At 30.8% G+C, this 12940-nt stretch overlaps 1 protein-coding gene across 1 annotated transcript; it reads left to right on the plus strand.

Annotated features, from left to right (window-relative positions):
* The first annotated feature begins 6919 nt into the window (after positions 1-6919).
* Positions 6920-12934, plus strand: LOC116774045 (calcium-binding protein P-like). The gene is made up of 3 exons (XM_032666663.2): positions 6920-7298; positions 8103-8151; positions 11155-12934. The coding sequence occupies exons 1-3, from the start codon at positions 7107-7109 to the stop codon at positions 12783-12785; spliced, it is 1872 nt and encodes a 623-aa protein (XP_032522554.2). The 5' UTR covers positions 6920-7106; the 3' UTR covers positions 12786-12934.
* Positions 12935-12940: the final 6 nt, after the last annotated feature.

Below are 12940 nucleotides of genomic sequence, written 5' to 3' on the forward strand. Positions count from 1 at the left end.
ACGCAATAAACACAAATTATATGTTATATAATCCACGCACAAATGTAGCTTTAATATCTGCTTGACTATTTTCATGTCATAGGTGAAGACTCAACGTGACTGTAATTTTGAAACCTTCTGCTCGCGGTTCTTGAGGCCCAGTGACCACTCAGTCCCCGTGTAACCTTATCTTGGTAATCAGTTTTGTCGGACGATCATTAAAAGTAAAGACGCTGTCTGATCTGTGATTACATTTTTTACTTACATAACCTGATAAATAAACCTGTAATTTTTTTATCTAAATATTGCTTTATTTATATCTTTTGACTATAGCGTGTTGCGCTTTAGATTCTCGCCGAGTATAAATTTACCTCCTCTTTAGAAATGTCCTTTCGGCAAAGCAGTCAAGGGAAATATAACGCCGCTAATGGCTACCATCAGCTGTACACACAGAATTTATATTTTTAATCATTATATTTAATATGTATTCTGTATTATTTTACACAGATTAAATTAAAACTTTTAATTGAACATCTTGTGTAATACGGATTATCTATTTTCCGATTATATAATAAATAACTAACCAAATATTGTACCGAAATATTTCAGCCAACGACACGATCAAAGAAACATTTCTGTTAGAATTTCATATTAATAGTATAGTGATTTCTAAGTTAATATTCGTGTAACAAGAATTAATCGTTATTGAATCGTGTGAAAATAAAAAATTACACCAAATCATACATCGATCTATTGTACAATTTTATTGTAATGTGAGTTGGACACAGGCACATGTTGAAACATAGTTATAGGGTAATTAGATAAGGCCGTAAGTAAATATGGCGTATTGAGTTACTTTTGCGTTGTCAAAAATCAATCGCCGTAAGAAATATGTTGATCTTGAAAATCCGTTTGAAAAATGTAGTATTATATATTATCGTATTGTAGTATTATAGTTATAAATAATTCATTATAATAAAGAAAATAAATTGAGAAATGCAGGATGATAAAAATTTTAAATTATGACAAAGAATTTTTTTTGTTCTTTTTTTAGAGACACATAGTCTGTATGTTATTATATTTCATTCATCTATATATCAATGAATGTTAAAACTTTGAATAAACATTACAACAAGTTCAATTTCTATATAAAAATACTTACTTAAGAACTGTGTGTCAAAGTGACCTTTTTACTTAAGAACTAACCTTTTTAGAGATAAAAGCGGATGTTGCCAGTAATATAAATAGAATTAAATATAATAACATCACGTGATCCATAACATAACATTAATGTCTTTTCTATACCATGTACCATGGTCTATTTCGAGTCTAATTCGCTCGATGTTCGTGACGCACTCCGTTGCTTCATAGGTTAAAATTAAGTCATACTCACTAACCGTCCCTCTAATACGTGGTTACGATTTTGGCATTTTATTTAGGCACAGAAATTAGCACGAAAGTGATTGAGTTACTTCATATAAAAGGAATTTCTGGTCATTGTTTAACAAAGGGCTGATAGCATTATAGTTTTTCATTAATTTTTTTTCTTACGTAAATACAATCATTGATAAATATTTCGATATTTTTTTCTATATTTGTAACATTCCATTAAATAAATTGTGCGAGAAAAAAAATAAACAGGAGTTATTTGGTACGTAAATATATTTTGTAAGGCAACAGTAGACGAGAATATTTAAGAATTTCTTGAAAATTTTACACGATTTCGTGCTACCCGGTAACGTAACGTAATGGGATTGCGGTAAAGATGATGCGAAGAATTTATTTTACGTACAAAATAAATTAACTCAAGATATTTTGCTGTTCCAAAACAAATATATATACAGATTAACATTACAAATTATGTACATAATTTTTCCACTTTGATAAAATGGAAGTAACTGATGTAGTGATCATTTAATAATTTTATCTTTATTCATTTCATCGATTTTAATAAGAGTAATTAAAAAACAAAACGTGACCAAATCATATTTGATTTTCAATTTAATATTAAAATCTTTTCACTACTGTTTTCCTATGCTGTTGAGTTATCTCCAGAAAATCATGTATGTATGTTATAATAAATTAGTCAAACGAATCACTTATCCCACATAGCAATGATATTGTGACATCGTCCTAACAATTGTATAATTGGTGAGCTTCTCATGAGATTCTATCAGAGCAGGCGTAACATCTAACGCGTTTAAATAAACACGCTTTACACAGGCGGATATCATGCTGAATGGGAAATATTCACTTGGTTACAACTAGTTGTTCACCGCGGATTTGTTAGCGTTTTAAATTTTTAATATTTCTAAAGCATTTCGTTTTAACATCAGTGTGCTTAAGACTAGTTTGCAATGTTGCACTACATACCGATCGTTACCAGTCTCTCGTTCGTAAACCTTGGTATCCATCATGGAGAGTGAAGGTGAGCGTTTAACGCGTTATATAGGGGCCCCTTAAAACTACACCTGGGTCACAAGTCCCAGGCGATGTTGAAGCTCCTCCCCTTGTAACGATAGACCCGGTATCCGCACGGTGAATCCATGGAATGCTGTGGAGTTTCGTCTCTTAACGAAGGTTATTAAAGCAGTCTATGGAAACGCTTACTATGTAGGGTGACGATCCGCACATGTGCTAAGCATATTGTTATCTGAGAGTATAGCGTCCGTTTGAATTGGTTTCGGAGTTTAGACAGGCATAGACAGACATTTTAATAGTCGTTCACTTGCTATAACTTAAAACTTATAATATGAAATAAGTATAACAATTTTATTTTGATACAAAAGTGAGTTAATTTTTCATATATTTATTTATATGTTATTGTAAAAGCTCCATTTTACGGCTTCATTTTCTAATTAGTGCTAGTATTTCTGTTTTATAATGGAATGTACTGAGATTATTTTCTTTTTTACGCAGCATGGTTTGGACTTTAAACCACAAGACGATCTAGTACGTACAATTGTTCGACATAACTCAAAGAGAATATCACTATATGTTTTTTTCGCATTTTATAAATATAATCCTATAATTGCGAGTATTTAAAACTGTTTTTAGAAAATATATACAAAGAAATACATAAAAATTTAAAAAAAAAATACCATATTTGTTTACAGAGAAAAAGAGTGCGTTTTTTTAATGTATATACCTCGCTAACATATTGTTTGTGTAAAATGGAAATGTTATTTAAATCAATGAATTCACTGTTTTAGTAAACATCGCTTCGTCTATCAACAACATTAAACATGATCTATGAGTCATAAATTATTTTACATTATAAATGAACTTGCAAAGTGATGCGTGATTATTATGTCATGAGCTAACATTGGGGTCATTTCAATTTACTTAATACGCTGATTTTTGATAATTTTATTGACGTTCAATATAATTGATTGATTTAAATATAATTAAGCTATTAATATCACGAATTTTAATCGTTTAAAATGTTTAATTTAAGTTCTTTTTTTATCTTTATCCATTTAGTGAACGTGTTGCCAACATGACGAAATTATAGATAATTTTTTAATAATATTAGAAAATATTGTAATGTAATGTATTGTAAGTTCTATAACAATAATCACTTTATCAAATGACACAGTGCGATCAACATAGTGTGATCATTAAATGTGAAGTGCTTTACATCGGGAGCTGAGATGATTGCGATGTGCTTCCAAGCTCCAAGCCTCATTACTGCAAAATGTAACAATGCTTCATTGAATTGTATGGATATATTTTATATGTTCAATAATATTATTAAGGTTGTACATTTTATTTAATGAATAACTAATTTTAACTAAGGTATTTAATAGTATACATGATTATTGAAACTTCAATATTTTGAGTGCAATCAGTTTCCGAACTGATTTTTTTTGTTAATATGCTCTATCACTTATAAACTATACGGGATATAATTTAAAGACATTACTTTTTCTATCTAGCACAGCTCAATATAATAAATATTTGTGTCATTTTCTCAGTTTATTTCACTGATATAACAATATATTATGCATTCTTTAATAATAATTGAAGGGCTGAACTAAAATATGTTTGAACAAATTTGATTCAAATTGATTACTTCAATCTATTTTTTTTATAATATGGCCTTCATCCGTGCAAAGACGTGCACAGTATATTCTGCCAATTCCATTTGGAAACTTCTTCAATCTATACAATCTAATAAGAAAGGTGACGTTACAGGAAACGTCAGTTTTACTATGACGCAATACTCTTTTTTTCTATCTGTCACAATTGACATTGTCTAAATGTATAAAGAAAATATAATGACTCAGAGAAAAACTTCGTGTTTCCGCCACACAGTACACAAGATTATAGTTCGTCTAACAAATAAAAACATTGAACGATTCCAGTGCGAATGAAGCCATATCTTAACAATAACACAAAGAATAGAATAGAATAATTATATCCACAAAATACATAAACACATGGTGCTTCAACACTAAGGATCCCGCATGGAGAAGATATTTAGAACATCATGTAGCCAAACAAACCAATACACTTTAAATAATACATTGTCATGAAGCTTTTGTAACACACGACCATATGTTTCTCAATAATAAGAACATATTTATGTTTAATGCCTTATAAAATATAATTATACATTTTGATCTTTAACTGTCAATGTTTGCGTAAAAGATTTAGTAATGGAACGTGTTCATCTCAACATTCTAATTTTTGACGAAATTATATCTATTTGTAGGTTTGGGAACGTAATTATAGTTATTACACATATTGTTTTTATAATTTGTAAGTGAACATTGTATTGGTACCGCGTCTTTGTTCCCATTTTTAAATCAACCTTAATTACAGATATTTAAACATTACAGGCTATATTATGGAATGTATCGTAGTTGGTATAGTATAAATACAAAATAAATGAAAAAAAATGTTGAAAATCATCTACATATAATGGCTTAAAGTGAGATGGCAACACATTAAGTTAAAAAAATTTAAACCTAGGTAGCAGGTTTCTTCCATCAAGTTTGATATGTCACACTATGTATGTAACGTATAATATTTTTTTTATTAATAAAAATGAATTCTTAGTACAATATAGTACTAACGTAGCTTATTGTATTAGAAAAGGGAAAAGCTTTGTATGTAGTGTCTAATAAATAATATGTTTATCTTATTACGAGAAATATTTTTAAAAAATTACAACAATAACAAATGATTATTAAAATAAATTTTCTATACTAGTAGAATTTTACATATTAAAATTGAAATAATGTTGCTAAATATCTGATTTTTATTTTGTATGTAAAATAATTATAATATTTTCTATATTATTCGTTTTTTATTCTCGTAATAATTTTAAAGGTCACCAACCTGTACTGCAAAAAAGTATTAAATAATCAAAGAATTGTCACAATTTTTTAAATATAAAAATTAATTTCTAAACCGCAATGATACATTTAAGAATCCCATTCTGTGACCACGGGACAACACGAAGTATAGGAAATATAAAATGATCTGAAATATTACGAGGAGTTGGTAATTAAACAAAAACAGCTCAAAGAAAGCTAAGAAACATTTCACTAAGTTATTAAATCACTCAACTGATAACAAAAAGAAAGTATTTAGTTACCCGAATAGTTTCAGTCTAGACTTTCGGAAATATCTGTGATGTTATCTGCATTACACAATCTATAAATAATAATCAAACGTCAGATATAAAAATTAAGATGGCCTGATAATGATAAAATTTTTCGAATACAATAGACGTCAAATGTTCCAAGAAACTTTCATTTAAATGTCAGATTGTATAAATATATGAAAATAAAATTTTTGAACGATAGGTCCATGCAGAAATAAGTATAAATTCCGAACGCATATTAAAAATGTATTGTAAAATGTCGAAACTAGTAATCGAAATAAAATATTCTTTTACTATTATATTTTGAAAACTGACATCAAATTGACCATGGCCGTACGTCACAAAAATATACAAACAAAATGGATTTTATTTGATGTAGGTATGTTGTAAGGTGGACAGGATTGAATTTTTGGGAATAAATAATTAGTATTAGTTTTCATCACAATTTATTATTTATTATTATAAAGTTTATAATTCTACTTTTTACATTATCAATTATTTTTTTGGCGATGAATAATAGCTGATCTGTATTATGAAAAAAAAACTTTAAATGTCATAGCAAATGTAAAAAATATTGGATAATCCTAGCACAGATTATAATAGAAATAAAGATAATCTTAAATCCAATGTAATATAATATGTATGCAAAATCAGATTATAGAGAAACATAAATAAATAATTGAATAAATGATGGATTTATTAAAACATGAATATGAACGTGTAATCACATAGTGCTTGTGAGAATAATTAATTGTTCTGACCTATTTTAACATTGTTATTGTTAGAAATTAAAATTCAAGATATTTATATAAATAAAAATCGAATTTTCAAACCTGGCAAGACTAAATATATATTAAATATTATTAAGATAGTAAATTAATATATAAGCTTAGTCTTTTCACGTAATATTTTCTTTTCAACAGTTCGGTTATTAAAAAATTTAATTATTCCAATTATTACAAAAAAAGTTTCATATATTTAAACAATCAATACAGAAACTATTAAAAATAACACATAAGTATTGCCAGGACTATTTGTTTCCGAAATAAAAATTTTATAACCGAAATTACATTCAGAGTTTCTCAATAAATAAATAAATGTTTATGAGAAAAATGGTAACAACGCTTACTAATTATTTCGCTTCCATATACTTATAATTTTTGGAATAGGATATAAGATAAATTAATACAAAAAATAAAAAAAAATTGCCATATGTTGCCATTTTAATAATTTGCATATAAAAAACCAAATAGTGAGGTATTATAACTGACTATTAAAAAACTAAAACGGTTCAAGTGCGAATATTCAACAAGTATGAGAATAAAGTATAAGATATATAATTTTAAATAATATATTACGTAAAATATTTCTAAATACTGTAAGGATAGCACGTTCACTTCTAAAACAATTCTATTAGCACCTCACAATTCGATGATGACACAGCCATGGATACCAGAGAATGACTATTATTCAAACGAGATAATCGTCACCATATAATTTGTCATACATTTCAATGAATGCAATGATGTGCCTGCATCGTGGTAATCGCTCCGTCCATAAACCACGTACAGATTTGACCCGGTTATTTTGTTATCTCAGATATATTTCGACGGTTACATCCCTCGAAGGTGGTGGTGGATTTGAACATAAAAGCACGCAACAAGCTAGCTTGGTACAGTGTGCCTCCGATAGCACTACACACACGGTGAGTTCTGTGTTGCAATGTACAAAAATAAGTGTTCACGGCTTATTGTGATAGTGTATTGTGATTTTTATAATTAAATTTATTCTATTTTATTATTAATTTATTATAATTATATTATCATTCAACATAACATATATATTTAAATATATGTTAAATTTACATATTTCATAAATTATATTCTCTATTTATTCTATGCCGCCCGCCCAGGCGTTATGTCACACTTTTTGCTTCTGACATCAAAACAGATACATAGCTGGACATTGACATATAATTTACATAAATATGTCACATATATGTATATTAATATTTTTACTATATATTAATATATTCAACAGTATAAAAGATGTTAATGTAGGCAAAATAAAAAAAAACGAATATTCTAAATGTATTAATACTAGCAACTTGCTACAAAGTCACACATTTTCTCCCTTTTTGCCAAAGTTTAAGTGACCATTAATTACGGTTTAGGCTCACAAAACTAAAAGTTACGATCAAATTTACGAAAACACACCACAAAAGTAATTCACACGTACTTAACAAGTTTAGCTGACGAACCAAACAAAGTAATACAAGGCCTATAAGTTTTTTATATCGTAAGAATGAAAACTTAATTAAACGCACCGATAATTTTCATTGAACTGTTTTTTGTCTTATTAGTTAAATTTTCCTATGAATGAATGAAGCAAAAAATGTCTATTATGCTTTGTTTCAAATGCGAGACACATTTTGAAATATACGTATAGGTACTGACAATTATTAGGAACGTAATAATTCGATGCAATTAAATGATTTTCTTTGTTTCAGAACGTAAAATTATTCAGCACCAACATGCTACGTTTGTCGACGTTTTGCAGTGAGTATATACATATTTCAATAAATTAATAGTCGCTTCAATACGCGCACCATGAATTCACATAGTCAAACTGAATACAAATAGTTGCTAGTTTTTCATTCGTGAACCAGCGTCGAAACTGTCATAAGCGAAGACTTATGAATGGGAAACTTGAAACGTTCGTATTTTGATGCTGCAAGCTCGTGCTTAGGATACAGCTAGGAGTTTTTATCTCTCATAAAGACTTTCAAAATATTTCAATCAATTATCTTATGTTATTCGTTCAGTATTCATGAATAAAATAGGAAAATATTTTAAGATGCGTTTGACATTTATAAAATGATAGAAAAAATATATATATTTCTTACGTAATTACATAAATAAAACGACATTTTAATGGCATTGCGCAGCCAAAAGTTACCAAATGGAACAAGTTAAACGTTATTCCATATTAATGTCGAGAATCCATTGTTCTCTTTTCGACCAGATAAAAAGATTTCTTTCCTTTTATTTTCATTAAACGAATTCTGTGATAGCTAAACATATATAAATCTTACTTAGTATAACTTCATTGTCGATTGCGTCATTTAATGTAAGTTTCTTTATATAAAACAATCGCGTAAACTATCTAATATTTTTTATAGATAGATTATATAACGGGTATTAAAAATAAATGAACTCGGAATTTTTCATGAATATAAAAATAGTAAATGAAAAAATAATATTTTTTAAAATGCTCGGCTTCGTATAGAGCTAATTAAAACGGTATCTATGTTTTTAATTATCTGTCTAAGTTAAAAAAAATAACCCTAAATACAGTTATAATATATGAATTTTATTTGCACTCAAAAAGGCTTGATTTATTCCAAATATTTGAAATATTTAGAAGAATTATTTAATGCTAGGAAAAGTATATATTAAATTAATGAAAGAAAGGCACTGGTCAAAGTTGGGCAATATATTAATTGCTTAACGAATTAGGTAAACGAGAGAAAATTATAAGTTTTTTTATTACAATTCATCAAAAACAAGGCCCCTTAAAAGAAAAAGTCATTTTTGCCATTTGTATATAAAAATTATGAAATTTAAAACGTACTTATTGCTCACAAGTGCACAGAATACTAATTCCTTTTTTTGGAATATAATCGTCAATTAGTTGAAAAAAAAAAAAATAATGTCAAGAGGTAAAAACGTATCCATGAAAAAAGTGCTAGAAACATAATTATAATATAATGAAATAAAGTGCAATTTACGTTCGGAAAAGCTTTCAACAGAACTCACAGTTGCTTCATTGGACCAATACATCAATGTTATCTGTGTATGCAAGTTGAGATCTTTGTCCAGAGCAAATGATGTTCACTTTGTGAAACGGCCGCATTCACGGTTTTTGATGGTACGCGAACCAACAAGTAGTTTGCATGCGCCCGGATGAATGGCTGTCAAGAACTGACTTATGCGAAATAACCTAAAAAGGTAATAACATTGCTTGCACAAATAATTACATAAGCTTTGAAATTGAAATAGGTTTAAAACTTCTACACATAGTTTTATTTTATATAAATAAAAAAAAATAACCGCTTAAAAATTACGTCATATGTTTATTATAAAAAAAAAGTGAAGGAAAAGCCACAGATAAATAAGACTCATTAACAAAAAAAGAATAAAATTTCGCAATGCTACGAAACGAATTTTTTGGTGTAAAGCAACGTATCCATTCCTGAAATAAAAAAATTCTATATACCTAAACTAAATATAAATATTAAGCAAAACTTTACATTACATTTTCTAACATATGTATCTGAGTTTCTGCAAATAATTATATATTGGCACCTATAATTTTAGCTTCGTTCACAGTATTATCACTTAAATGTCGTAAAACTTATTATTGTACTTATTGAATTTTGAAATAGCAAATGTTATTTATATGCTATATCTAAATAATTCAATTTATCTAGAATATAGTTGTTACTTCAATTCAAATCTTTATTTCTAGCCGCTCCTATTAACGTGTTACGCTATTATTTCAATATTTTTATTCAGTTTTAAAGTTTTAATAACTATCTCAAGAGAATATCTATGAAAGATATAATCCGTGCAACAATGCAATAAAGTCTATTGAATTTATTGACAAAATGGAGCACGCAACCATTTCCTTTATTCCCTGCCATTGTTCTTTACCGTGAGCCGAGAGCACGAATGTGTTAAACGACGTGAGAAACTTAGGACACTTCCCTATTCTTACGTCCAGAATTAATACAATATCACACTTATTTATAATAGGCTATCATTAATATTATTTTATTACATTAATTTAGATTTAATATTATAGATACTGCATTGAATACAGTTCCTGAAACACTCGAAGTGATTTTATTTAAAATAAAATTTAAAAATTAAAAACTATTCCAACAGACATTAAATCGATTACAACTTAAATTCATTTACAAAGGTCGATAAACAAAAAATCACATTCTATTCAATAAAAATACGTCCATTAGATATAATTTTTTCTAAGGACATGGACTAAAATCGTCTTTGGTCATAAAAGTTTTGATGGATTGTTATGTGTGAACATAAAATCCGTTCTAATCCGTTCATTAAAACAACACAAAATCGCTATACACCGAAGTTGATCTGAGAAAATTTACTTATAAATAAGTGGCTTTTTATTAAGCTACTTACCAAGCTAATGAATTATAAGATATTTGTTATATCCACGATTCGAAAAACGTCCATCATTTACGTCATTTGGTCCCACGTGACGTCATCCAGCCATTGTGCTCGGGGAGACAACTAGGCGTACCATTAATAAATTTCAAGTTAAATTGCCACATTTCGCAATTGACTAAACATTTACAGTATTCTTAGTCACTTACAGGAACCTTGAAGTATTTGAAGTGACCTTAATGTTTAAATATTTACTTGTCTTATATAAGAACCGATAATTCAAATATTAAAATAAATCTTTTCTTGCACACAGTATTTATTAAGCTTAAAAGAGTAATAACAATAAAATTGTTACAGTGTTACTGGCCCTTGCGATTGCTCAAAGTGGCTATGAGTACAATAAACCAGGCAGGCCGTTTGGGACATCTACACCATCTAGCAGACCAGGCTACAAGCCTGGGCAGACGGCTGCGTATCCCGGTTCGTCCTACCCAACAACTTCCCAAAACGGAGAGTATACACCTAGTAGCTTAGGAACTACTCCGAATTACCCAGGATTTAATCGGCCTCAGACTGGCTATCCTGGGCAAACACCGGGTGGTCCTACCGGCCCTATAGCTGGTCCAGGAGGAAATTATCCAGATCAAGGTGGGAAGTATCCCGGCCAGGGTGGTAGCTACCCAGGCCAAGGTGGTAATTACCCCGGGCAAGGTAGCAACTACCCTGGACAAGGTGGTAACTATCCTGGGCAGGGTGGAAACTTACCAGGACAAGGTGGCAACTACCCTGGACAAGGAAGCAATTACCCTGGACAAGGTGGTAACTATCCTGGGCAGGGTGGAAACTTACCAGGACAAGGTGGCAACTACCCTGGACAAGGAAGCAACTACCCTGGACAAGGTGGTACCTATCCTGGGCAGGGTGGAAACTTACCAGGACAAGGTGGCAACTACCCTGGACAAGCAAGCAACTACCCTGGCCAAGGAAGCAATTACCCTGCACAAGGACAAACGCCAGAACGTCCAGGTTTTGGTCCAGGAGGTCCTGGTTTTGATAACTCTGGTGCCTATGATAATGGTGACTATTCTGCCATCCCCGGAGAACCGGACAAGGACTACCCCATACTATCAACTATCCCAGAAACATCATTCAGATGCGATGCTCAGCCTTACCCTGGTTATTATGCTGATATAGAAACTCGCTGTCAAGTTTTTCATGTATGCGCAAATAATATTACCTATGACTTCCTATGCCCGAATGGTACCATTTTCTCACAAGAATACTTTGTTTGTGTCTGGTGGAATCAATTTGACTGCAATTCAGCTCCAAGCTTCTTTGAACTTAACGCAAACTTATATGATTATTCAATTATTGGGTCTCAACTGCCTGGCTTCCCACAAGGACCTCAGCAACCTAATGGATTTCCTCAAGGACCAGTATCGTATCCTCAAGGTCCCCAGCCGTCAGGTGGCTTTCCTCAAAAACCACTACCATCTGGTGGATATCCCCAACGACCCCAACAACCTAGTGCATACCCTCAAGGTCCACAACAGCCTGGTACTTTTCCAAACACATTAGGGCCACAAGGACCATCTTATCCAGGAAACGTAGGACCTTCGACGACTTATCCCGGAAGCATCGGACAAACAACAGGATTTCCAAGTGGTCCTAATCAAGGTCCCTCAACAGGTTTTCCCGGTAGTATTAGTACCCAAGGCCCAGGTTCTTACCCAGGCTCGCAGCAGCCGAGCTCCTACCCCAGTGGATCTAGCCCACAAGGTCCCTCTGGATATCCAGGCAGCTACACAACACCAAGTTCCAACGGTCCTATTTATCCAGGTACGGGGCCAGGAAGCAATCAAGGATATCCATCAGACAAACCATCTGGTCCCAGTTTTCCCACAGGAACAACAAGACCCCAAACCTCCGGTGACGGCAATTATCCGGCTCAACAACCGAACAGAGAATACCTACCACCAAGAAATTAAATTAAGCTCTTGTAAAAAGACCTTTAATTTCCATGTTGCTCGATAGCCGATCATCGAAAAAATCGTTGACAAAAGAGATTTTGGTGCTTAACAATTATAAATAGTCTAGGTTGTAGTCTAGTTTTTAAGAATAAATTTTATGGATAAAATCCTAA

Source organism: Danaus plexippus, chromosome 20 (genome assembly GCF_018135715.1).
Source record: "Danaus plexippus chromosome 20, MEX_DaPlex, whole genome shotgun sequence".
Lineage (NCBI taxonomy): Eukaryota > Metazoa > Arthropoda > Insecta > Lepidoptera > Nymphalidae > Danaus > Danaus plexippus.